General features: G+C 43.2%; 2 protein-coding genes across 5 annotated transcripts; one reads left to right on the top strand and one right to left on the bottom strand.

Moving 5' to 3' along the window:
- Nucleotides 1-517: 517 nt before the first annotated feature.
- Nucleotides 518-14485, bottom strand: gpd2 (glycerol-3-phosphate dehydrogenase 2 (mitochondrial)). Of its 4 annotated transcripts, XR_007961562.1 has the most exons (18): nt 14331-14485; nt 13121-13227; nt 9680-9848; nt 9479-9603; nt 9307-9404; nt 8443-8606; nt 7436-7600; nt 7209-7353; nt 6593-6786; nt 6380-6514; nt 6130-6305; nt 5357-5488; nt 5110-5268; nt 4755-4867; nt 4589-4667; nt 3891-4504; nt 1575-2536; nt 518-1480 (listed from the first exon to the last, which is right to left on the bottom strand). XR_007961562.1 is itself a non-coding variant. In XM_052059631.1 (17 exons), exons 2-17 carry the CDS (start codon nt 13220-13222, stop codon nt 2411-2413), a joined length of 2181 nt encoding a protein of 726 aa, XP_051915591.1. In that variant the 5' UTR covers nt 13223-13227; nt 14331-14485; the 3' UTR covers nt 518-2410. The 4 variants fall into 4 exon arrangements, 1 of the variants encoding a protein (XP_051915591.1); XR_007961561.1 differs by having other exon boundaries at nt 518-2536; XM_052059631.1 differs by having other exon boundaries at nt 518-2536; nt 4406-4504.
- An 878-nt stretch (nt 14486-15363) lies between these two features.
- Nucleotides 15364-22930, top strand: LOC127596783 (nuclear receptor subfamily 4 group A member 2-like). The gene is made up of 7 exons (XM_052059632.1): nt 15364-16364; nt 16599-17416; nt 19365-19494; nt 19580-19737; nt 19813-20012; nt 20307-20485; nt 22374-22930. Coding segments are annotated over exons 1-7 (1734 nt in total). The 5' UTR covers nt 15364-16363; the 3' UTR covers nt 22622-22930.
- The last annotated feature ends 3647 nt before the right edge of the window (nt 22931-26577 follow it).

The raw sequence follows: 26577 nt of genomic DNA on the forward strand, positions 1-26577 counted from the left end.
GAAAACATGAAACGATATTAAGCCTACTCAGCTTCTGAAGTTGAATTTACTTATCCGAGAGCCATGGCTTTAAGCAAAGGAAGCCTGCAATACTGTACTCTGATGTCATTTATTTGTTCATTAGAGTACAGCACACTCAATAAATTCATCAGTCCTCTGAGATGTTTTAACGCAGCAATGTTGAATCTACATATTTTTTTCAAAGTCAGCTTATAACATTCTAAAATGTAGAGGTGCTCATAAAATGCTTTATATGTGGATCATGGGGCACAATAGTATCACTATCTTTGATGGTAAAATGTTGATTATTATATTTGATTTATTTTCGTGACTGCACTTTTTGACAAACATCATCCATCTTACTCCAGGTTTGATTAAATTGAATAAATGAATGAATTAGAAACTACTTCTTTATGTTTGCAGTACTGTATATGCTGGCATGTTCACATGGTGGCACGTCACCTGTTGCCCAGGGGGAATTAGGTCAGATAACACTTGACACAAAAACACACAAAGCTTTTTTAGCAACAAGATACATTTAATTCGATAATTGCGTTGTCTCTTTGGGAATACTCACTCAAAATTATTTTTACAGTATAGGTGGGGGAAAAAAAACTTGGAACATGATTCTCTTTGAGCCTAGATAAAGCTGAAATTTCATCCCAACAGACACAATCAAACATCGGATGCACATTTAAGACAGGCTTGCTATGAGCTATCGTTGACAGGCAACATTGGCAGTTTGACGGTCTTCGCTGTGAAAATACGGAAGACAAAATCAATGTGAGGACAGTCACAAAATGCACAACTCCTTGATGGGCTGCGTCACAATTCAGAGAGGCACATATTGACATGAGCTTTTGGGGGTCCAATTGGATGAATAAAACATATCCAAGAATATGTATTCAACTGAGTTGTAAGCTTCTACAGTTACATTCTTGAAACTTGACATCACGAGAACACCGTAAAGCTCGGTTTATTCCTTGTAAAATATCATGGCAGTATCTAGCAGTGGCTTTGTCTCAACCTGAGAAGGCACACGTCCTACATTCCTTCTTTCCTAATTATGAACATGGAGTGTGCTCGGACTTGTTGAAAAACAACACCTCATTCACGGCGTTAACGTAGAGTACACACAAACACCACTTCCAAAAAGAAAAAAGTACAATAGTTGGGAGTATATGAGCATGTCATTTGTCTAAATACAAATATAGAATCCCTTTTCAACCCTGTTTTGCAAAGAGTGTAAATATATTAATTGCAACTCAGTAAATATCTCATTTTAAATGTCCGCAGTAAAAAAAAAACAAACAAAAAAACCCCCAACATATATACTGTAAATATTTTTAAACAAGTGCAGAAACAGTACAGGTAAAGTTCAAAACCTGTAAACATCAGTATCAGTGGGAGTTTGCAGGTGTTATGGCAAATGTTGAGCAAGTTGTGCACCTTCAGCTTCCTGGAGATTCTTCAAAAGTCTCTCTTGCATAAAAGAGGCAATACATACAGCAGGTGTTGAAGTGCTTGTACAAGACAATGCTTGGACAGTAACACAGAGTTCAGAAACATCTTACTTTGTAGGTCTACGGTGTCTTGTGTTTGAATTGGCACAGCCTCTTGACAATTGGTTTATTGATCTACAGTTTTGTAATTCAGTAGCATGAGAATGTGTATTCCAACCTTTCAAAGGATTGTGGATGTATACATGAAACTGCACTTCAATCAAATACACAATTATATGAAAAGTGTTCCTTGGGGGGGGACACCCTAAACACCTGACACAATTAAAAGCCAACCCATCATGCTGGGTCAAATCCTCAACCCAATGCACCCGCTACCAATAATCCAGCATTAGATCAGCACCCACTAGACCTAGGTTAACCATTTGACCCAATTTGAGGAGGTTTTTTTCCACAATTTTCAGAGCGTATGCTAATAGTTTCTTGTAATCAGCGTCTTTGCCTATAGTTTTCTTGTGATTAGCATCAAATCAAATGTTGCAGTCGAATTAAAAAAAAAACATTGTGGGACGCTTGAATAAAGCACAAGATTCAATTCCGATAAAATGAGAAGAGCTTACGGAACAATCAGTGTTGAGTTTTAAAAAAGGAGTGTTAAATAGATATAAAGGTAGAAATATCAAATATTTGATGAAAAAAAGTTTCCATAAATAGTCCCATTGCGCACCGTGGAAAATTGGAGGCTCCTGATGCTGAGAACCAATCAACATGCAGACAAACAGGCGGCTCAGGAAAACAAACCTCAATAATTGGATTGTATTTCAGCCCAAAACACAGTCAGGAGCGGCGCCCATTTGCTGTTGATTTGGCCAAATCCCCGCTGTCGCCTCCCTGATTGCATTGTCATTCAAATGAGGTCTGTGACAGGAAACCTTCGTGAAAGGCCGGGCTCAGACTCCTCCTCCGCTTCGGTCCACCGTCACCGGGCCCCTCATATCAAGCGTTTCCTCGGCTGACTTCATCAAGATAGCCAAGCGACTGTCAGACACTTGGCCCTTCTTGACGGCACTCATCAACTAATTGGCAGATGACACATGATGAAGAATGTGAGTATACACAGGTGACACCAGAGGGAAAATATCCGGTCGATACACGGTGCATGCGAGAGCGGTCCGACCACCTTCACATGCTTCAATGAACCCAACACCTGCCGCCTTGGTTGTTCTTCCTCATGTGTTAAAGGTGAACTGGGTACAACGCAAAGCCATTACAACCACCTCAAATATGTCACCTGTGTCTGCATTCTCATGCCTTGTTCACCACCTGATCGCTAAAATAGTTGGCCTGTTATTCTGAAGCAATTTTAGAAAATGTTAAGTACCTGTACATAAAATGAGGTTTAAAATGAAAATTTCATCTTACATCTTTCTTATGGCTACACAGAATTTACATTAGAAACTATATCATGCTGAATGCCCGCGGTGGCTGGAAAATCACCCACCAGGTCATCAAGGGGTTTACCACAACATGACAACAAGGTGCTCTAAACCGGCCATGGCAGTGCAAAGCTCCTGTCCACGTTTGGCTCCCGCGACCTGACTCTTCCACCTTCTCTGTGACGTGCGCACACCCACGGCTGACAACGAGGCTCTGTAAAGCGGCCGCGCCAGCTGACTATCCCAAGGCAATATGCATATTTAGGATGGAGCCAGCTAACTGCTCGTTGCAAATACACCAGATATCCGCTGATGCAATTGCAGGCGCGAAAGTTCTAATATCGTGGAGGAGCAGGGACTCATGCCCAACTCAAACATGTTAGACACGGCGCCATTCACTGCCAATCAAACTGGGGAAAAAAAGGTGAAAACCAGTTTTACACTATAGCTCCACAAGTGAGTACGAGAGCGTTCTTAGCCTTTGCATGTTTTCAGTTATAATTTTCAAAAATGTTTGAAATCTCTTTGGTCTCACTCAGTCTTCCCTTTTTCAACATTTCTTTGTTCTGACAGTTTTACAATTTTACAGCAGCTGTATTGTTGACGCCATGCCCAGTGCAGCTTTAAAACATCACAGATACATTTCTAGTGAGTTCTTTCCCTCCATCCATATTAGCCACCAGGGTTAAAAGTTGATGAAGGCTTCTACCCATCCATCCATCCATCCATCCATCCATCCATCCATATTCAACACCACTTATCGTGAAAAATGTCCCAGAGGGTGGGAGGGTCCTGGAGCCTATCCCAGCTAACTACAGGAGCAAAGGGAACTACACCCTGATATCTGAACTGGTTTCCAGTCAGTCACAGGGAACATATAGAGACAAACAAACATTCACAACCACATCCATACTGTCACTGAGTGGGAACCGATCCCATTCTGCCCACGTACAAGTCAGGCAAGTGTATCACTAATTTCATGTCCATACACTACCTGATTGCAGTCTCTAAATCGGCCATGAGCGGGATGGACACATGAGCAAAAACAAACACTGACATTTAGGAACAGGATTTATTTTTTTTAAATGATCATAAGCCTTTTTTACAAATACTGCTGTCCCCTGGAGGGTCTGACCGGATATGTGCTCAAGAGCAGCTCATGCTAATGAAGACAAAAGCACCAACTGCCATCATCCTCCCTCATAATGAATCTCTCTTCTCACGTCAGAGCAAAGTGAGAAAATCATATAGCAACAGATAGAGGCAGGAGCCCTCATTATACCTGTCGCACATTCTCTGTCCTAATTAGTTTCAAAGGTGAGGAGAGTTCACACCTGCTGTGTGCAGCAAGTCTCAAGCGCACAAACCCCCCTTGCTCTCTTTTTCATGTTCGCTGCTGAAAAGAAGAGCATGGAATGCAACTACACAGAAAATGACAGATTGTCGTAGTTCGCGGTAGGATGAATACAGTACACATCCCTGCAAGCACAATAACGGGCCATTACGTACCTGAAGGAATTCATCAATTTCAATCTGTCCATTCTTGTTGACGTCCACCTCATTAAGAATTTCATGGAGGGCGTTCTCATCAATGTGCACATTGATACTCTATAGAGGAGAGGAACACAGGTTGGAATCTTGGTTCAGGAATGGTGAAGAAGAAAAATGATCATCAGGGAAGTGACAACTCACATCAAGGACTTGCTGGACATCAACTGTGGTGATGAAACCTTTGCGCTCTTTGTCAAACTTATGAAAGCGCTTCTTGTATCTGCCAACCACATTTAAGTTGACCGCATTACTTCTTAATGTCTGAGTCTGAGTTTGTGGCAGACCTTTGGCCACTACGAGCTTTTACCTGGCTACTTCCTGGTTGTCCAGGGTCATTTCCGAGGTCTTGGTCAACTGCTCGGAGCGAGATCTGTAGCCCATCTCATGGTACAAGAACTTCTTGGCTGCTTCCAGCTCGGCCTAGATTTCAGAAAGTACAATATGAACAGAGTCACCGTCATGCTGAGATCTTTTATTGATTTTTTTTTCATAACTGAATGGGGTTCCTGCCTTGGTTGACAATAAAGGCTCAGTTTACACGTGCATTGTAACAGTGTCTAAAGAGGATAAATGGGTGTGGGCTTCCCGATTGTGTTCTAATAGAAAAAACAAGTGGGGACTCAAAACATTTTGCAAAGCAAAATATTTGCTGGTTTTTGGACCGTTTTGCGCTCCTGGCTCCAGCCCAACTCCTTGGCCATGATCTGCACAATGCGTGGGAGGGCTTCGTCGGCTGCCTGCACATTCAGGAAACCCAATCGCGTTCGCCGGGCAATGAGGTCAATGGCGGTGCAGGCGTACTCCTTCATAGCATACAGCACCTGCGAGACATGGCACGCTCATATCACAAGGATTTCGGGGGCAGAGCGATGATCAGAAGGTGAACATTTGCACGCCATCACACTTCACCTCAGCCTCAATGTATGGAAACTCCGACACCAGCCTTTTCCCAACTATCGGCCACCTTTGCCCTGTGACCAGCGCCATCTTGGCCACGTCATATGCCTTCCCTCCATACGTAGAGGCCAAATGCTGTGCCACCTGAGTACACACAGAAGGTCCGGTTTGCAAATGTATTTAACTTTTACATTTGCAGACAAGAATGATGGATTTTTTTTGGGGGGGTGGGGGGGGACCATGTTGTGGAGATGTCTCGTTTATAGAATACGCAACAGCTTTTTGCTATTCAGATCGTTGGCTCACCCATCATGCAAAAGGGCAAATACTGTCCAAATATCAGCACTGACCTTTGAAAAATGTTCGGCATCGGCTGCCAGCACCTTTAATAAGGAGTAAGTGGACTGCAAGAGCACTTTCTTCGACTGAAACAATGTTCTACTCCATTTAATGGGACGATATTGGTTGCGCATGGAGCTGATATGAATCAATGGATCCGATGGACTGAATGCTAATGAACTGTTTAGCATACAGGCTCTTCATGTGTCAAATCTTTAGTGGAGCGGAGATGTCGTCATCATAGATCCACTTCAAGGTGCAAGCAGTCAATACTGTATGTCAGAAGAAGGCTGCTTCTAAATTTCTCACCAAGACGATGTGTCTGATAATGTTTGGGTTCTGTGGTACTACTACTGGTAAATGGAAGCGATTCAATATTTTAGAGGAGCACCACATGTGCAAGTAAGCATATGTAATCAACTTGGGAACAAAGAAACGTGCCCTACTTCCTGCTCCAAGCCGTAGTCTTGGACCAGACGGATGTAAAGTGTTGGCGTCCAGCCCTTGGAACCCTCTAACATCAGGCCCACAGTCTTGCATTTCTCAGCTGGGAGGCCATGTGTTTTAATGGCGGCGTCCAGAGTCTCTTCAGCCATTGATCTATAGGTGGTCCACTTGCCACCTGCAGACACAACTGCTGCTGAAATCAAACTGGACAAATTAACTGCTCAGTATTTCAAGCAAAAACTAGCTGACCTGCAATGGTGACTAGTCCGCTGTCACTGATGCTGACAATGTGGTTACGGCAGATGGACTGAGTGTCTTTGGAGTTGGGGTCCGTCACCAGGGGACGGATTCCACTCCATGCTGCCAAGACGTCACCTCGTCTCACTGCAGGAAACAAAAAAAACAATCTCATTTAAATTCAGTTTGATACTCTCTTGCCTCTGACCAAGCCCTCATTCCTACCCTCCACGTCGGGGCTGAGATAGTTGCGGACCTCCCTCAGGATGAAGTTGATGTCGTCCTCCCCAGGGATGGGGTGAGCTGTCACATTGGTGGGAGTGTCTGTCGTTCCAGCAATGGTCATCTTCTCCCAAGGCAGGAAGAAGATGACCCGGCCATCACTTGTGGCTGGATCCAAAAGTCCCATGTTGTCAGGGCTGTGCACCAAAAATCAGAAACGTGATCAAATATCATTGTTTCCTCGTGATTGAGATAGAGAAGGCTACAGCAAAAATTATATCGTATAAAGCCAAATGAGTCATAAATGAGTCATGAAGGTCAAGGATCAGAGGTACCTAGAAAAGTATTATCTTAATGCTTTTGTCAATGTTCTTTGGCCCATTCTTCCACCATAGCCTGAGGTCCCACACACATTTTAGGCTGATGACATAATAGCAAGCAACAAAAAGCACCGCTCACTGGATGTTTGTTTGTTTGGTTTTACATTTACATAGGAGCTATTTTTTTACCCTTTTATTTGGTGTCAAAAACACGACTACTGTACTGAAGATAAAAAACAGCAGTCCGATGAGTTGAAAAACTGTTCAGTGTATCACATTGCGCATATCAGGTAACACACCTGTAGTAGCCGGGGATGACGATGTGCACGCCGGCGCTGGGCTGGCAGATGTTTTGGGTTTCCTGGCAATCCATCTTCCTCACTGAGTCGGTGAAGGGTCCGGTGGCATTGATTACACATTTGGCTTTGATATTGAATTCCTCTCCTTTAACAGGTAATCGGTGACTGATGTCATGTGATCAACAGCAGAATGGTTCTCTTCTTCACATGTGGCAATCTTTTCCCACCTGTGAGCACATCCCGGCAGTGTGCTCCACACACCTTGTCACTGCCAGTCAGCGGGTCCTTTTTCTTCAGAAGGTGAACCACCTCGGTGTAGTTGGCCATGGCAGCACCGTAGCGGGCAGCCGTGAGACCGATGGCTAGGTTCATACGGGCATCATTGTGTTGCCCTGTAAGGCGACAGTGGGGCAAGTTTGAAGCTCCAAATTAAGCTTGGTATATGACAAAAGGTGGATAATAAACCTTATCGCCTAGCTACATAAAATGTAAGGGCAAAAGCAAATTAGTTGTTTACACTGAATAAGACAGCCGAGAGGCAGAAGACATTTGTTGCTTCGACAGTCCGACCAATTGTAGTGCTCTTCTGCAGCTCCGCACCACCGGAAAGAAGGTCATACTTGGAAATGTCACAAGCGTGATGGTACCAGATGGCATAAATTGAGGGGAAAAAAAAGGATGCATCACTCACAAAACATCTTCCACTCCTACTGTCTGGCAGTGAAAGATGCTGGCGGAATGTAGAAGAGAAATGTAGGCGCAGTGCTTTGCAGCATTTCTCAGTGTGCAGCAAACGAGCACACACACAGGTTGTTGTCAAGTTCCACCAGCAGTTTGTTTCAAATAAGACACGGCACGTTAAGACATTTTTCACATCATCGTACAAATGTGTAGTTTTAATAGGTTTTGGAGGATGATCACCTGAAGAGACAAGAATCTCACACACGACACAACTGAGTCCATAGAACCCCAATAGTGAGACCAACAATCCTCATGCTATCACAGTAATGGCATCAATGCAGCCTGTCACTGGTGGGGACCGGAATTGATTTTGGTGACTCAAAGCCATTTTAATCATTTTAGTTTCAGCAGTGATTTTCCTTGATTTTTTTCCCCCGTTGAATTTGTAATTGTATTTATTTAAATACATTTCCGTGGAAGAGATGATGGTCAAAATGCTGTGCGTTTACCGAAAAGAAGGTGAAGAATCAACAAGAAAATGTCTGACACTTACCATCATAATAGACAATGGCTCCCACCAGCTTGTCCTTCTTTAGCATGGGAAAGAACTCCAGGGCTTTGGTCTTACTGAGAACGTAACTGCTTTTTAAACACTGGATGCCAGCCACCAGGTCGTACATCTTAATGCCTGCCCAGTAATACGGAAGCTGCCACCATCTAGGACAACCGATGGAAACAATGGGGAAACTACATGAACCGCACATTTAAACAATAATCAACTACAAGTGGTTGTAAAAATAGTAATCATTTCTGTTCAACTTTGGAGGTTCCACTGTATATGAGAGTTGAAAAATTGACAGAGGCAGTAAAAGTACTTACATTGTGACATCACAATGTAAAACATATGCCGGTAAATGTAGAAGCACCTGTTCAACTTCTATACTGCTTGTAAATCATAATAATGTTTATACAGATATGTCTATCTGGATGGATGGATGGATGGATGGATGGATGGATGGATGGATGGATGGATGGATGGATGGATGGATAGATAGATAGATAGATAGATAGATAGATAGATAGATAGATAGATAGATAGATAGATAGATAGATAGATAGATAGATAGATAGATAGATAGATAGATAGATAGATAGATAGATAGATAGATAGATAGATAGATAGATAGATAGATAGATAGATAGATAGATAGATAGATAGATAGATAGATAGATAGATAGATAGAGATAGATAGATACTGTAGATAGATAGATAGATAGATAGATAGATAGATAGATAGATAGATTCCTCCATTTGGTGATGAGCTCGGTCATGAATAAAGTTTTTTTTAATACTCACTAATCAGCAGTTGGTGAATGGCAGTTAACAGTCTTGTGCAATGTGGCCTGTGTGACCTACTTGTAAACAGGCAGCATGATGGGGAGTGGCGCTGAGAGGTGAGGTGCAACCTCGAGGAGATTGGCTCGCTCTTGGAGGGCTTCTTTTACCATCATGTACTGTTGCAGGAGAAAAAGAATCATGAAAACTATGCAAAACCAAACAAGGAAAAGTGACGAGGTGCACTTGAAACCTGCTCATAGTCCAGTTTCATAACAGCCTTCTGGAGGTAGCGGACTCCACCGTGAATGAGTTTGGTGCTACGGCTGCTCGTCCCGGAAGAGAAGTCGTTCCTCTCGACGAGAGCAGTGTTAAGATCTATAAACACCAGAGAAAAATGCTCAATACAGTATAACCATTCCAATATTGTCCTTGATGTGCTGCGGGGTCTTACTGCGTGTGACAGCGTCTAAGGCACAGCCTACACCCGTGGCTCCGCCTCCAATTACCAGGATGTCAAATTCTTTGCTTTTGAGTGTAGCAAGCTGGGCTTGTCTTGAGGGAAGCTCGTCTGCAAAGGGAACCCTCAGGTCTGCTTCTGCCGCCACGTGAGCTAACTGAGCCTGGATGTGGCGCAGACAAGCGGGGAAATTATTCGGGGACAAGCGGGGAAATTGTTTTGATTTGATGCGTTTCATTTCTGTGGGGATGTTATTGGTAATTCTGTTTGGAAATGTCTGGTATTGTTGCAACATTTTGCTTGAGGTGTATGAACATTAGAAGGACCTACAAACACCAAAGTTAGAGGTGCATTTATTTGCTATCCAGTGAACTGATTCATGCTATTATAATTAACGTTATGCAAGACAAAAGCAAAGCTCTTATTTCTACTTGCTATCCAAGATAAGGAGATTAATTTAGGACTCAAATTGCATGCAAGACCACCCTGGTGGAACATGAGGATATGATAAGGAGGCGCATAGCCTACCGTGCGAGTTCAAGAATACACATCTAAACGACATTTATTCATTGCGTCATATAATAAACACAAAACGCAATACTTTAATATAAAATCTTCATGGGTAATGGGTACAATGTGTCCATTATTGCAGCAGATTTCATTATGCATGACTCAGTCAACATGTTGTTGTACTTTTCCATACGCATGTATACAGTACTTGCATTGTAAAGTAACACAGCAGATGTGAGGTGATTTTTTTAATGATAGGGTTGAGGGGTGCGCATATGGGGGGGGGGGGGGGGGTGAAATGTTTTCTTCCTCCAAGGCGGGCAGGGCATGTCAAGAAAACTTTACATTGGTATGTTGCTACGAAGTGGCGATTGTGTGCTTATGATCTCCTCATGGTTTTCAACTCGAGTACTGTTGAAAATCCAGACTTTATTCTTGATTTACGTAATGAGCTTCTAAGTGAGACCGTGCACTGTGGGGCTTGGCGGATGGTACGAACCTGCTGCAACATACTACTTATCTTTGCAAAGCCCACAACACAAAGGATTGCAGTCAACCATGTCCTGCATTTGATTAGGGAATGATTTGAAGTCATAATCACAACAACAATCCCCCTCTGACACCAGGACGTGCCAGTTCACCTCTAATGAAATATTTATTCTTTTTTTTTCTTGCTCCATCTTAATGATTGCATCAAACTGCTTGAGAGCACATGCAGCATTTGACTTGCAAATCATTGTCTCTCTGTGATGATAAATGGAAAAATACCACCATAGAGCTAAATGCTAGGGATTAGAATTACTGGGATTAGAGGCATGCATGATTACAAACTATTGTGGAAATGATTAGATTTCATCAACATTGGCTTCTTGCTTACCAATCCATTCTTGGTTGAGTGGGCGGCAACAGGCATGAGAAGACATTATTGCAACGGGACAGAAACAAAGTTCACATTAGCAGGCACAGTTAAATAAAGGCTGGTATGTATCTTTGTGGGTGTTCACATAAAGGTCAATGCCAGGTCGAAGGTCAGGGGAAACACATCTGCTCATCCATCTCAAATGAAGATGCCGAAAGTGTCAAGGCTGGACATTATTGCTAAAAGTGTTGTCGATTCGGAACGATCCACAAGGTTGCCCCTATGACGACTCAGTCAAGCTTCATGGAAGGGAGGGCATGTTTATTTATACAACACCAGGCTGCTTTGACAGCATTTTAGAAATTCATACGCAAGATGGGCTCATGAAGTCAAAATGTATATAATGGACAAGAGTAAAATGACAAATGAAATAAAGCATGCACAGTGGTAACTCGGTTTACGAAGGTATTGAAAAGATTGGCAACCCAATTATTCTGTTGCAGCCACAAAATCAAGGTTTACTTACCTTATTTTGAGCAATGTGTCGTTAGAATAAAGAGAATAGAATATAGAAATAAGTGAACTGACACCCACTCTAATATGAATTTAAAAACAGGGCATTAATTAAGAAACATCTTTGACTTTATCTCACATCAGTACTGTTTATGTTCTGGCCCAAAACGTTCTATGAATTGTGGTCCAGCAGTATCTATGGTGAATGTGAACAATGCTGTGTCATTCAACAGTAATAGACAGCGCAATGAAATGCAAGAAAAGGAAGTGGATTAAGGGCAGACTTTCACCACCGGTGCTGTGGTTAACGTTCAGTGGCCTTCTTGAGGCTTGCCAGCTCGCTGTGGCGAGGTAGTCATCACTATCTTCAGGCTAGCTAACACAGGGAGAGCTGTGGACTCGGGGAATTCGTTCTGCCCCATCTGCATCCACAGATGATCAAGTTTTTCTATCCAGAGAGAACATGCAAACTTCACACAGGAAAGACGGAGCCGGAATCAAACTCTGCACCTTTGCACTGTGAGGCCTATGTGCTAACTAGTCGACTGCTGTGCCGCTAGGTTTCTTTCTTTCTTTATTATTATTGGTTGTTTGTTTTGTTTTTTTAGAATTTTCATTTTTTGTGTGAAGCATCTGGATTTGGAAATGTGTGATATGATTTATTATCAATCATAAAATAGTTGAGATGGTACATTTTGCAAATTTGCCCAACAAATTTAGCAATGACTACTTTTTTTTAAACTATGTAATTGGCTACCTAATAACACTATCTCCAGCAGTTTTCTTTTTCTTAGGAGTCTTTTGTGGGCTAATTATGAAAAAAAAGATATACAAGTAGTACTGTACTTGCTAATAAGCATGTGACACGCAGCACTTCCACTCATCCATGTCACGAGCTTCCTAGCACTATTGTGAGCAGTCACCTATTTCCTAGGAGCCATTCTGAGGGCTATTTAAGATGAAAAAAAAAGAACAAAAACAATACACCTTACTCATAACACTCGATGCACAGAGCCAATCACAAACGATCCTTCAGTGCGTCCATACAAAAATGGTTCGCAACATGAAAATTGTGGGCAAATCGAGGTTGTTTTTCTTTGAAATTGTTGTGCACAAGCCAATTTGTTTATTAAGCATGTCATTCGTAACCTGAGGCTCAACAGTATTGGATTAATCACAAGTGGACGAGCAGGCTGTCCTTAATTCTTCACAACGTAAGCACACACAATGCGAATAAAAGACATGGAAGGTAATTTATTGGTAAGTCAGTGACATTAGCACCACATGAAGGCAGCCTGTGAGCAATGGGCCGCCTACTTAGCCACACCTCAAATAACTCATACACGTTTTACTTTAAATTACAATCATGGAATATTGAGTCAACACAATATAGCCATATTTTAAGCGAAAGCTGCTTTGTGCGCACCATCTAGAAAATATATGAGGTACTGTGTATCCTTAAGGTATCAAAGACATTCCAAAATCCTGATACAACATGCCTTGGGAGACTGTTCACAGCAGAAATTGAACAACAATGTTCATTTGCAACTTACCTGCTTCTTCCGATACTCTATGAACTGTGACAGACCAAGAATGGTGGCGACGGCCCCACCGCCTATAATAGCTGTCCTTTTGATGGCTTTCCTGAACGCCATATTGCCTGTGGAAAGAGCAACGTGCTATGAGATGTCGACGGGACAGAGGAGAGCATGGACAAGGTGTGCCAGGCTCACGTGGAGTAAGGAGGATCCCAAGAGGGAAGTGTTCTACGTTTTAACAATAATAATGAAAATGTGTTAGAATATATTGTTTGCACTCATGTTATGTGTTTCCGCATAACACAGTGAACGTCAAAGTCATGTAGGTGACTATAACTGAATAGTAGGATAATGTATACAATTATTTCTGTTTTACAACGTCTTTGGTTAAGCCCTTACCCAAAATGTGTCTTCAGGTTAGGGTCTCTCTTTCAATAGGGATGGTTGCTTTTAGTGCTTTATTTTCTCAGGATGCCCTGTATTAATAATGGCTTTGCTCATTGGATGAGCTTTCTTATTTCTGATTCATCCATCCATTATCTGACCCGGTTATCCTCGCAAGGGTTGTAGGCGACCTGGAGTTTATCCCAGCTGTCTACGGGCAGTTGACGGGGTACACCCTGAACTATTTGCCAGCCAATCGTAGGGCGCACATAGACAAACAACCATTCATTTTGAAGGCTTTACTGAAATAAAGCAAATAATGACAGTCATGAGGTCTCAGGGAGCACGAACATGCTGGATGAGCAGGCTCATCCACACTTGTACTTAAGTCACTGAGCTGGGAGCCAAAGCTGAAACCGCCTCCTCTTTTTACATCAGCCTACACACTCATTATGAGTCAGCATCAAAGCGGGGTTCCTGGATGTAATGTAAAACATGTGACTGTGTTGAGAACTCTCTGACATTGAAGGTCCGGACTTCTTGCTGTGGATTACAATGCCGACCAGTTTGATCTCTGAGGGAGACCAGCACTGACGAATAAAATGGTATTAAAACGAAAAGGGGGTCGGGGGGACAGAACCGCCACTGTTGTGGTTATTGCTGTAGCTTTTAGTTTAAAGGTTGTTTGTTCACACGTAATAACAACAAACCAAATGTTATAACAGTACTGGGTTGCACGCCGCAAACTATGCAACGCCTACTGACGTAAGGTCAAAAAACACGCTGAAAAATAATTTATTTTATAAATCACAAAATTAAAAGTGAAGCGGTTTCCACTTACAGAATGCCTTCTATCGTGGTTGACACACAGTTGCTCAGGGCGATGCAGGGCGGCGACCTAAACATCCGTTGTTTTCCGAGCCTGTCTGGTTCGCCGAGTTTGACAGCAACTACCAGGAAGTGGAGCAACGCTCGAGTGACGCGCGGCAAAACCAATCAGAGTACGCGCGTCTGATGTTTGATCCAATCAAAATTCAAGAAAGATGACCCCCCCCGTCACGTGACGCAACCGGAGTGGAGCTTTGCACTAGTCCCTCAACGTCCTTCTTCGGGATAATAATAAAGGAGAGAAGTGCTACCAGCTGTCGTCTTTCGCCAGATGACGCTCAAAATATCAACTCCAGTACCGAGTTATACTGTACTTTGCTTGCATTAAGGTAGGGTTAGGAATTTGGGGTAAGGGTAAGAGTTAGGGTTCGGGTTAAGGTTTGGTTAGGGTTAAAACTAGGGTTAGGGGTTATGGTTGGGATTAGGGTTACGGGTTTGCGTTCGTGTAAGGGTTAGATTACGGTCAGTGTTGTGGTTAAGAATTGAAGGTTAGTCTTAGGTTAGGCACTGTCTGCTGGTCAGGCAGCATCTCAGCCCGGGACAGAAAGAGACTGGAGCGACTGGTCAGGAAGGCCAGTTGTGTCCTGGGCTGCTCCCTTGACACTCTGGAGGAGGTGGGCAATAGAAGGATGCAAACTAAGCTAAAAGCTATGATGGCCAGTCCCTCCCTCCCCTCCAGCCCGCCATGACAGCACTTGGTAGCTCCTTCAGCCAGAGACTGTTACACGCTTCAAGAAGGAGATATACCGACGCTCGTTCCTACCTACTGCTGTCAGGCTGCTGAATAAAAATAACAATAATAATAATAATAAAATGATATGAAAGACAATTGTAAATAGCACTGCGATTTATCCATTTTGTATTGATATTGCACTTAATTGAACGGTGTTTTTTTTCTTCTTCTTTCTTCTTTCTACCTACAATCTTGCTGCTGGAGGCTGTAAATTTCCCCAGTGTGGGACAAATAAAGGACATCATTTTTTAGGTTGGGTTAGGGTTAGTACTCAGGTTAAGGATTGATGGTTAGTGTTAGGGGTTAGAGTTAGGGTTTGAAGGTTAGAGTTGGGGTTAATTTTAGGATTAGGGTTATTTTAGGGTTAGGTGTTAGTAGAGAGAGGGTACGTTAGGGTTAGCCCGGGGTTCGGCAACCCGCGGCTCCTCAGCCGCATGCGGCTCTTTAGCGCCGTCTTGTGGCTCCCTGGAGCTTTTTCAAAAATGTTCGAAAATTGACAAAGATGGGGTAGTATTGGGGTTATGGGTTCATTTTAGGGATTAGCATTAGGTTATGGTTCGTTGTTCGGGTGAAAATTAGGGTTCAGTTTAGGAGATAAGGTGGGATTTGGGTTCAGGTTCTAGGTTTCAGGTTCGGTTTTGGGTTTGTGTTATGTTTAAGATGTTATGGTTAATTTAGGGTTAGGCTTTAGGGTTCAGGGTTCAGGTTTGATGTTTCCGGTTGGGGTTGCGGTATGATTTGGGTTCGGGTTAGGTTTAGGTTTCTTGCTGGATTAGGAGTGTGGGTCTTTTATACCTGTATTAAAATGTATACATAATCCAAAATGAAATATCTTCAGAACCTTGTATTTTGTATGTTTGAATGTGTCTTTAAAATCTCATTTTCATGATATATCTGGTAAGGAAGTGTGTGGTTCTATGTGGCACCTCAAGAGGGTAAGAGAGAGAGAGACAGACAGACAGAAGGAGGCAGAGACAGAGAAAGAGAGAGACAGAGAATGAGTGAGAGAGAGAGAGACCGCCCTCACTGCGTAATGGTTGTGTCACACCCGTACACACCACGTAAACAAAAGCACATTGTCGGTGTCCCTGGAATCGAGTTCGGGTTTTACAGCAAGCTTGGAAGACGTGTTGCACTGCAGCCATCGTGTCCCCCACATTTGAGACCAGCAAGTGGACTTCATGATCTCGCTGTACAGCAAAATATTTCCAGCCGTTTTGGATTACATAGCGCCAGCCAAGGTAAATGTTTAAAGTACAAGAATGACAAGTGATGCTCTCCACTTATATGTCTGTAGACTAACCATACAAAGCATTGAATTTGTATCTGATTTGCCACAAGTTGTTTCAGTGGATTTATGAATTTCTTCAGCAATGTGTGTTTCCATACACTTCCTCAGAATTCCAGGAAAGGAATTATGTTCAAGGGGGAAAATGCATTTCATAAACCTTTTGCATTTTTTGTTTTTAAATTTAAATCTGATTGCAGTGACCATGCCATGCGTCCAGACGCAGTGCAGCTCCTCTCCTTCAGGAGCCAGCTCGGCGTCTCAGAGCGCAGTCGGTGAGCAGAGTTATGATTTCCTCACTCCAGAGTTCGTCAAGTTCAGCATGGACCTTGCTAACAGTGAAATATCAGCTTCACCGTCGGGCGGAGAAGCCTACAGTTGTAGCAACGACGTGAAACCCCAGCAGTGTCTCTTCCAAATGCCGCTTCACGGGGACATGTCATGCGCTAAGATGGGGGAGGCGCGTGGTTGCCCAGCACGATTTCAGTCCAGTCATCACCTGCAGGCGGCTGATCTACTGTCCTCCACAAGTTCCGTTTACTATTACCAATCTGCATCCTCGCGCGCACCCATGATGCCTAACTTTCAAACTCTACCAATGTGGGAGGACGCTGGTTCTCTTATTCGTCAAGACTATTTGGTGGCAGCACAGAGGAAAAATACCTTTTCTAGATTCTCACTGTTTTCCATTAAACATACACAAGAATTCAATCAGAACTTTTCCACTGGCAGTCCAATGAAATTTGATCAACCTTTCCTCGTGTCCACCGACGTGGATCAAGCACGGGACTCTTCCGGTCTTCTTTGCTGTGCTGGAATAGGAAAACAGCCATGTTTGGGGTTTAACCCAGTGCAGCTCGTCCACGGTCAGCATTTAAGGAACAACCTCAATCCTCACACATCCACCCCCAGCCGAGGACGACCGAGTGTGGAGGCACTGTGTGCGGTGTGCGGAGACAACGCAGCCTGCCAGCACTACGGAGTGCGAACTTGCGAGGGATGTAAAGGATTCTTCAAGGTGGGGGATGATATATTGAATTTATAGTATCCAAGAATCATTTGGATTTCATTCGGTACAAGTAGCCATTGGATACTAGCTAATAAATAACTTGCTATGCGTATGCAAGCCACATAAATTAAGAATCTTTCATTTTTCATAGTGAAGGTCGCAAGGCATATTTTGAATTTATGTGTAGGCATCATATTGAAAAAGTGACTTACCTGTGGCGGCGGTGTCCACAGGCCATCCCTGGAAGCCCATTCACGGCCGCTGTTTATGTCTTATTAGTTCCCTGTACATTTATTTTTCAAATAAAAAATAAGCATGGCCTCTCATCAGAAAGTCATTAAAAATAGTTAATAAGCTGAAAGATATCACACAATTTTTTTCCAATAAAAACAGTTGCGTAAAGATGAAAATTTTAATGGTACCAGATATCATACTTTGTATTTCAATTCATGTTTTTAAAGTTTCAGTTTCGTTTCGTTTCAGTTTTTTTTTTTTTTTTTTTGTAAAAATATCATTCCATCCATCTCCTTATCCGCTTACCCTTACAAGGGTTGCGGAGCATGCTGGAGCCCATCCCAGCTGTCTTTGGGCAGTAGGGAGGAGGTGGGGGACCCCCTGAACCGGTTGCCAGCCAATCGAAGGAGACACTTAGACAAACAACCATTCGCACACACAGACAATCACACTTCCGGACAATTTCAAGCGTTCCATTAACCTACCATGCATGTTTTTGGAATGTGGGAAGTAACCTGAGTACCCGGAAAAACCCTTGCAGGAATGGAGAGAACACACAGGAAGGTCGAAGCCGCAATCGAACTGTGCACCTCTGCATTGTGAGGAGGATGTGCTAACGAGTCGACCACTGTGACGGCCATTGTAAATATATACAGTATAAAGTAAATTGTCAAACAATTTCACCCATGAAAAAAATAAGAATAATAATCAGGGTTTTTTTTCCATTAAAATAATAGAAAAACAGATTTTTCTGAAATATATATATTTTTTAATACAAAGTAAAAAAACACTTAGAACATCACAATATATAACAGGAATACTAATAAGGTTTTGCTTTGTCACTGGTAATATCAGGCTGAGACGAAGAGTGCTTTTTCAATTTAAAAAAAGAATTAATTTACTTTCAATAACTGCTCATTATATCTTGATTTACAGTGTTGGACCAACCTTTTTTTTCTGCAACTAAAACCAGCATGTGGAAAATTTATTTTTTTGGGTGGTTGGTCAGGCATGTGGAGTGCACATATGCATATTCAAGTTCAAGGTTCTGAGTTTGAATCTCAGCTCTGGCCCGTCTATATAAAGTTAGCATGTTTCTTAGTTCTCTCGAGTTACTCTGTCTTCCTCCCACACACCAAAAGCATGCCAATTAGGTTGACTGAAGACTTGACCATAGGTGTGATTATAGATAATGTTTGAATGTGTCCATGCAGCGATTGACTGTCACAGCACAGGTGTAACTCACCTTCAGTAAAAGTCAGCTGGCATAGACTCAAGATAAGCGACAGAAAATGGCTGGGCAGATTTTGTCTCACGTGCCTGCTTTTGACCTCTTGCCCTGAGTGTTCATGGGGACGAACGTCCTGATTGAAACTTGCCATTGACGTGCTATGAATAAGAAACCTTCCTTTTCCATCTTTGATCAAGATTCCCAGGACAATTGCCTCAATTATGAATGCCCATGAACCTCTATTTACCCAGACTGACCAGTTCACACACCGTGTGCCATACAGCGCCTCACTGATCCCACAGGACCCAAGAAGGCTGCTGCTTATTTTCAAAGAGGCTTTTAGCCTTCCTTTTTATGGAATTTTGTCTTCAAGACAACATACTTTACTACTGCTGTGATGTTTCATCTTGACCAAAACATTAACCATACACTCGAAGCTTCCACATCTACAGAACTTTCGTGCAGTGACAAAATATTGTCATCTCTCTCCAGCGCACAGTGCAGAAAAATGCCAAGTATGTGTGCTTGGCGGCCAGGATTTGCCCCGTAGACAAACGGCGGAGGAATCGCTGCCAATACTGTCGCTTCCAGAAATGTCTTGCCGTCGGAATGGTCAGAGAAGGTAGCCTTAGAATGTTGCACACAAGCTTCTTGTAACGTGACATTATGTTTGACAAAATCTTTTTGATGTTTCTCCTGCTCTGCAGTGGTGCGGACAGACAGTCTAAAAGGTCGCAGGGGTCGCCTTCCCTCTAAACATAAAGTTCTTCCCGACTCATCCTCACCGGTCAACACGCTGCTGAGCTCCATCATCAGAGCGCATGTGGAGTCCAACCCTTCACCCTCACAGTTTGATTACTGCAAAGTAAGAATATTTTTAAACTTAGAAGGAGCTGTCATTCCACAGAACACTCACTACTTCACTTGTGGCTTTGTGGAGTTCAAAGAAAGTCCAGAAAGCCCTCCAGGAGATGATGCTCAGCACGTGCTTCAGTTTTACGACCTCTTGACCAGATCAATGGAAGTGATTCAGACATGGGCACTGAAGATACCGGGATTTGTCTCTCTGACCAAGCATGACCAAGACCTCCTGTTCTACTCGTCATTCTTGGAGCTCTTTGTTTTACGTCTGTCGTACAGGTAAGCGCAGCAGAGGTGTTACGTGAGTGTGATTCTCTGGGGCTCAGAGTTAGGTTCTGTAAATTATTCCATGACACCACTCGAGGAATTATCAGCAATGATGTAAGAGAAACATGCACCGTGTAATGCTGTGGTTCAGATTGCTCTTGTTCATACAACCAGATTCATGCAAAATGTTGAGTATAGGCTGCAACTTCCCCATGTGACCGTGAGCATGCTCAATATAAGAAGTCATGAGAATGTATTTATTTACAGACAATATATCAATTATGCGCATCCTTTGTTTTGTTTCAGATCTAACCCTGATGAATGCAAATTGATATTCTGTGACGGCTCCGTGTGGCACCGCCTCCAATGTCTGCGGGGCTTTGGCGAGTGGATTGACAGCATTGTCGACTTTTCCACCAACCTACACAGAATGAATCTGGACATCGCCACCTTCTCCTGCATATGTGCCCTTGCTCTGGTCACTGGTGAGATGCCCTGTGCCTCTTGACAAACTCGTCCATTTTTTTTTCTGTAGTGCCCAAAAATACTGCCAAAGCAGTAGATAATGAAAACGTAGACGTTAAATGAATGAGTGGATGGATGAGTTTGCTGTGGAAGAATGTGAAAGCCCAAAGACCGTGACAAAAAACACCCACCTTCCTTATTTTCCTCCCTTTACACTTCTTGTATCTGTTTTGTGTGTAGTTAAATGCATTAGGAAAAGCTATGTTGGGCTATATTATATATATATATATATATATATATATATATATCCCTTTATATATATATATCCCTTTATATATATATATAACGGGACATAAATTCCCTGATCCACACAACCAGGATCTACACCAGCGACATCGGGATGTCATTCGGGCTTGAGAAATGTAGTCGGATGGTGACTAAGAGAGGAAAGGTAGTCCGCAGTGAAGGGCTCTCACTCCCTGAAGGAACAATAGCAGACATTGAGGACAGCTACAAGTACCTCGGTATACCACAAGCCAATGGCAACCTCGAACTGGCAACAAGGAAAGCGGCTACGGCCAAATACCTCCTTCGAGTGAGGCAAGTCCTAAGAAGCCAGCTCAATGGCAAGAATAAGACCCTGGGCAATAAACAGCTATGTCCTGCCAGTGATCAGATACCTTGCAGGAATAATAAGGTGGCCAAAGGAAGAGATTCAGACCACGGACGTTAAGACCCGAAAGCTCCTAACCATGCATGGAGGGTTCCATCCCAAATCCAGCACCCTGAGACTGTACGCAAGCTGAAAGGAAGGAGGCCGGGGACTAGTGAGTGTGAGAGCCACTGTCCAGGATGAAACATCCAAGCTCCATGAATACATCAAGGAGAAGGCTCCAACGGATGACGTCCTCAGAGAATGTCTCAGACAATGGGGAACAGAGGATGAGGCACTGGAAGAGGGACCATCATGGGAGGACAAACCCCTACACGGGATGTACCACCGGACCATAACTGAAGGGGCCGATCTCAAGAAGTCCTATCAGTGGGTAGAGAGGGCTGGCCTGAAGGACAGCACAGAGGCACTCATCCTGGCTGCTCAGGAGCAGGCCCTGAGCACCAGAGCCATTGAGGCCCAGATATACCACACCAGACAAGACCCAAGGTGTAGGTTGTGCAAAGAGGCACCTGAGACGATCCAACACATAACTGCAGGGTGTAAGATGCTGGCAGGGAAAGCCTACATGGAACGCCATAACCAGGTGGCTGGCATAGTCTACCGAAAAATCTGTGCGGAGTATGGACTGGAAACCCCAAGGTCAAAATGGGAAACACCTCCGAAGGTGGTGGAGAATGACAGAGCGAAGATCCTGTGGGACTTCCAGATCCAGACTGACAAGATGGTAATGGCGAACCAACCAGATATCGTGATCATAGATAAAGGGCAGAGGAAAGCCGTTGTAGTGGATGTAGCGGTCCCAAGTGATGGAAACATCAGAAAGAAGGAACACGAGAAACTCGAGAAATACCACGGGCTCAGGGAGGAGCAGGAGAGAGCCTGGAAGGTAAAGGTGACAGTCGTGCCTGTGGTGGTCGGAGCACTCGGGGCAGTGACCCCCAAACTGGATGAGTGGTTGCAACAGATCCCGGGAACAACATCGGACATCTCAGTCCAGAAATGTGCAGTGCTGGGAACAGCAAGGATACTGCGCAGAACCCCCAAGCTTCCTGGCCTCTGGTAGAGGACCCGAGCTGAGTGAGGGACGGACACCACCCGAGGGGGGGTGAGACGAGGATGTCTCTCTCTCTTTCTCTCTCTCTCTCTCTCTCTCTTGTCAAATATATATATATATATGTCAAATATATATGTGTCAAAATCTAATGTCTACCATGATCTGTGTTTTTGGACAGAGCGACACGGACTGAAGGAACCGAGGAAGGTGCAGGACCTGCAGAGTAGCGTTGTCAAATGTTTGAAGGATGGCAGTTTGTACACAGAGAGAGACTCCAACCATTTGTACAGACTGGTGGAGAAGCTTCCTGAACTTCGCACTCTGTGCATTCAGGGCCTGCAGAGGATTTTTTATTTAAAGTTGGAGGATCTGGTGCCGCCACCCGCAACAATAGATAAGTTATTCCTCGACACGTTGCCCTTCTGAAGACACCAGAGGATGCATTCAAGGACGTTGGCCGAAGGTGATGCTGTGAAGTTTGATGATTTATTTAAGATTTGAGCACAAAAAACCCCTCCTTTTTGAATCTTATTCAACTCTTGATGTCAAATGTGAATTTTGATGTGATTTTTATGCATCTTCTTCCTTTATTTTCTGTAATAGGAAGGCTGAATTTGCAATGTCACAACTGATGTGTAAATATAAATGTGGATTTTCTGTTAAGTGTCCTCGGAATGTTTTGTTTATATTTGTAATTGTCTTGTCATGTTTTATTGAATAAATAACCCTTTGGGAGCTGCTGGACTCATTTATTTCGGCTTGTATAATGTCAGAAAATCCAAAACATGTCATCTACCCATGCAAGGGTTAAAGGGAGATACTGTGAGATAGTATGACTTACAAAAACAGATAATAGATAGATAGTTAGATAGATACAGTAGACAGACAGACAGATGTTACACTTTAACTATTATCTTTTAATCGTATTGATGATTTATCTAGGTGTGATGTGATAGTGGTGGTATTAAGCGTTGAATTAAGTCGGATAAATCCTCGCTGAATGTCCAGGTACTAATTGCACATCCACTGTTTGTAGTTGTATTCAAATGAAGCACTCACCACGTCCTGACTTTCTGGATGTCAAAAACAAGTTTTTATTTTCCTCCAGGATGCTCGAAATCTCCCAGCCTTCGGGCCAGCTTGTGGCCGCATGGAAACATCAAATAATATTCCTTCAATTTGTCAGTGCTCACTTTCATCTCTGCACCCATCCAGCATCAATACAGCTTAAAGCCTTATCAGCGCCAAGCACAGAGGCCCTTGAGCACCAGACCACCACTGATGGGTCAAAAGGCCCAGACCCCTGCTGACTTTCAACATGTAATCCATCACAGAAGAGAACCAATTACTGACCAGGTGCATACATGGTTGAGATGTGTTTGTTGAGTCGAAAACATATATGTGGTTGGTCCACCCTGGAGGTTGTGTCCCATTCAGTGAATTTTTGAAGATAAACATAATTATGGTAATAAAGGGAACAACCGAAAACCCACTTGCTTCATCCGTCTTTTTTAAAAACTTCGTCCCAGGGATTGAATGCCCATCTCTGAAAACCAAGACCACTTCTGGTGGTTACTGAAGGGAAAACATTCCTCTATGGATAATTTGAATTCGAGAGAGCCTTTCCCTTAAAACAGATTGAGTTCATAGCCAGACTACAGGAAAGTGAAAACATTTTTCCTTGTGGTTCTTGAGTCTTGATGTATTGCTACAAAAATATATCACTTTGCCATTAAGACAAGGCTGTTTTCAATGAGGACAAATGACTCATATGCTGTTTTATTAAAGCGAAATAATATCCAAATTTTATTGTAAAAAAAATAAATGTTGTGCTGATCTATTCTCTTGAACCCCAACATAGCTCACAACAATGAGGATGTTCTATTGCAGATATTACTAATTTAAAATGAAGTGGCCTCTTCAGAGAACAAAAACAAAATGGGGAGAGTTCCGTTTTAAGTGGATAAGCCTTGATTTAATCGCTCTGTTTGCACATGAAATTGTGTGTCAAGTGGGATGATAACACTTGAATCAATAGCTCGGATTATGACACACACATGCACACACAAAAGAATAAACTGAGTGTCCAGAGTGACTCTCCAGATCCCGAAATCTCTCATCAACACCTGAAGCTAATAAACCAGCGGGTGATAATTATTCCAGTGTTGGAGGGATTTGTTTCCTCCCCGTTTTATTACAAGATGAGAAAGAAATACTTAACAAAGGAAACGTAATCTCCAGATCTGAAAATTGGGGAGGAACAAACAAATTGCTTATCACAAAACCATCTCCTCTTTCCAAGAGTTTCTCAGGGGTCGTTTGAAGAAGAATTCAGGGGATAAAGTCTGGAGGGTACAATAGTTTGTTTGAGGATTATGAGGATGTTTCCATTCACAGCTGGAGATATGGCATAAGCTCCATCAGACCTCCAAAGGTCACACGCCAAGTTCTGCATCACTGCGCGGACTGATGGACAGGGCACAGAAGTCTCCATTAAGTTATGAATTAGCTATAGTAGTCTAAAATATTTCATGGTGTATCAATAAAACGTCTGGGGCGGGCAGAGTAAATAGTGAGAGTGAGAATTCCTCTTCTACTTATGCCAATTGTAGAGTGAGGAAGTAAAATTCGAGCAAAAAATGCCGATGGCGCTATCTGGTGGCTATTACTAAAATTACAAATGGAGCAAACAAAGCATCCATTCATCATCAAAAAGCATGCATTTTTCCACCCAGCCATCCTTTGAACCGCTTATCCTCACGAGGGCGTGTAATTGGAAACAAATGGTGTCCCGGCCCTCTCCCCTCTCATCACTAACATTATTCAAACTTCCCTCTCTACTGGCATTGTACTCTCCCATCTCAAAAGTGCTGCTGTCACTCCCATACTGAAGAAACTTGGCTCTGATCCCTCCGACTTGAACAACTTTCATCCCATATCAAATCTTCCGTTCATCTCCAAACATCTAGAAAAAACAGTAGCTGCTCAACAAACGATTGCACCTCAACAGATCCAGCTGTCAAACTCATAAAGTTCGCAGACGACACCACGGTCATCGGTCTCATCAAAGACGGCGACGAGTCTGTGTACCGCCAACAAGTGGAGCAGCTGGAGCTCTGGTGCGGCCGACACAACCTCGGGCTGAACACGCTCAAGACTGTAGAGATGATCGTGGACTTCAGGAAACATTCTTCTCCTCAGTTGCCCCTCACACTATCCAACTGCCCTGTGTCAACCGTCGAGACATTCAAGTTCCTGGGAAGTTCCCCCGCACCCTGCCCACCACCTTTTTCAGCCACTCCCCTCAGGCAGACGCTACAGATCCATGCGCACCAAATCCAGTAGACACTTAAACAGCTTCTTCCCTCTAGCCATTAACTCCTTAAACAGTCACTGACATAGTCACTCTTCTTGCACCACAAAATGGTACTACAAAACTACTGGTATACTCTAAAATGGTTCAATGATTTTGTTGTTTACGATGATACTAGTGCAGCGTGTTATACCGGAGACAAATTCCTTGTGTGTTCTACATACTTGGCCAATAAAGATGATTCTGATTCTGATTCTGATTCACACCCATCTTTCCTCCAATAACCTCTATAAACAATTTTAATCTGGCTTCCGTCCCCTCCATAGTACCGAAACTGCCCTCCTCAAAATATGCAATGACCTTCTTCTCTCTGTTGACTCCGGTTCACTCGCCATCCTCCTCCTGCTTGACCTCAGTGCAGCCTTTGACACCATCTCTCACTCCATCCTCCTCGACAGACTCTCCTCCATTGGCATCACCTATATTTCTGACCGCACCCAGTTTATCCAGCTCAAATGTTTTAGATCTCACCCCTTTTCCCTCACTTCAGGTGTTCCTCGGGGTTCTGTCTTTGGCCCCTTGCTGTTTCTAATCTATCTTCTTCCCCTTGGTAATATCTTCACGAAACATCACATTCACTTTCACTGCTACGCAGATGACACCCAGCTCTACATCTCTACCAAATCTAATACCATACTTCCACCATCCTCCCTAAACAACTGGTTGCAGGAATTAACATATTGGTTCACCTCAAACTGAATAGCAATAAAACCGAACTCCTCCTCATTGGCACCAAAGCCACCCTAAACAAAATAAACAATTTCTCCATTCCCTTTGACAGCTCTTCCATCTCCCCCTCCCCTCAGGTCAAGAGTCTGGGTGGCATCCTTGATAGCACCCTCTCCTTCACCTCACATATCAACCACGTCACTCGTTCTGTATATTATTATCTAAAATACATCCACCGGCTCCGCTCTTCTCTCACTCCTCAGTCCACTGCTATACTTGTTCACACCCTCGTCACCTCGCGACTCGATTACTGTAATTCCCTCCTGCTCAGTCTCCCTCA

Source organism: Hippocampus zosterae, chromosome 2 (genome assembly GCF_025434085.1).
Source record: "Hippocampus zosterae strain Florida chromosome 2, ASM2543408v3, whole genome shotgun sequence".
Taxonomy (NCBI): domain Eukaryota; kingdom Metazoa; phylum Chordata; class Actinopteri; order Syngnathiformes; family Syngnathidae; genus Hippocampus; species Hippocampus zosterae.

What these genes read in the sequence shown, in the direction of transcription:
- gpd2 (XM_052059631.1), bottom strand. Translation starts at nt 13,222, where the DNA reads ATGGCGTTCAGGAAAGCCATCAAAAGGACAGCTATTATAGGCGGTGGG. An exon ending in CTGCCGGGATGTGCTCACAG is followed by an intron (nt 7,354 to 7,435) that starts GTGGGAAAAGAT and finishes TACCTGTTAAAG; the next exon opens with GAGAGGAATTCAATATCAAA. An exon ending in TTCCATACATTGAGGCTGAG is followed by an intron (nt 5,269 to 5,356) that starts GTGAAGTGTGAT and finishes CATGTCTCGCAG; the next exon opens with GTGCTGTATGCTATGAAGGA.
- LOC127596783 (XM_052059632.1), top strand. An exon ending in GATGTAAAGGATTCTTCAAG is followed by an intron (nt 17,417 to 19,364) that starts GTGGGGGATGAT and finishes ATCTCTCTCCAG; the next exon opens with CGCACAGTGCAGAAAAATGC. An exon ending in TGCCCTTGCTCTGGTCACTG is followed by an intron (nt 20,486 to 22,373) that starts GTGAGATGCCCT and finishes GTTTTTGGACAG; the next exon opens with AGCGACACGGACTGAAGGAA.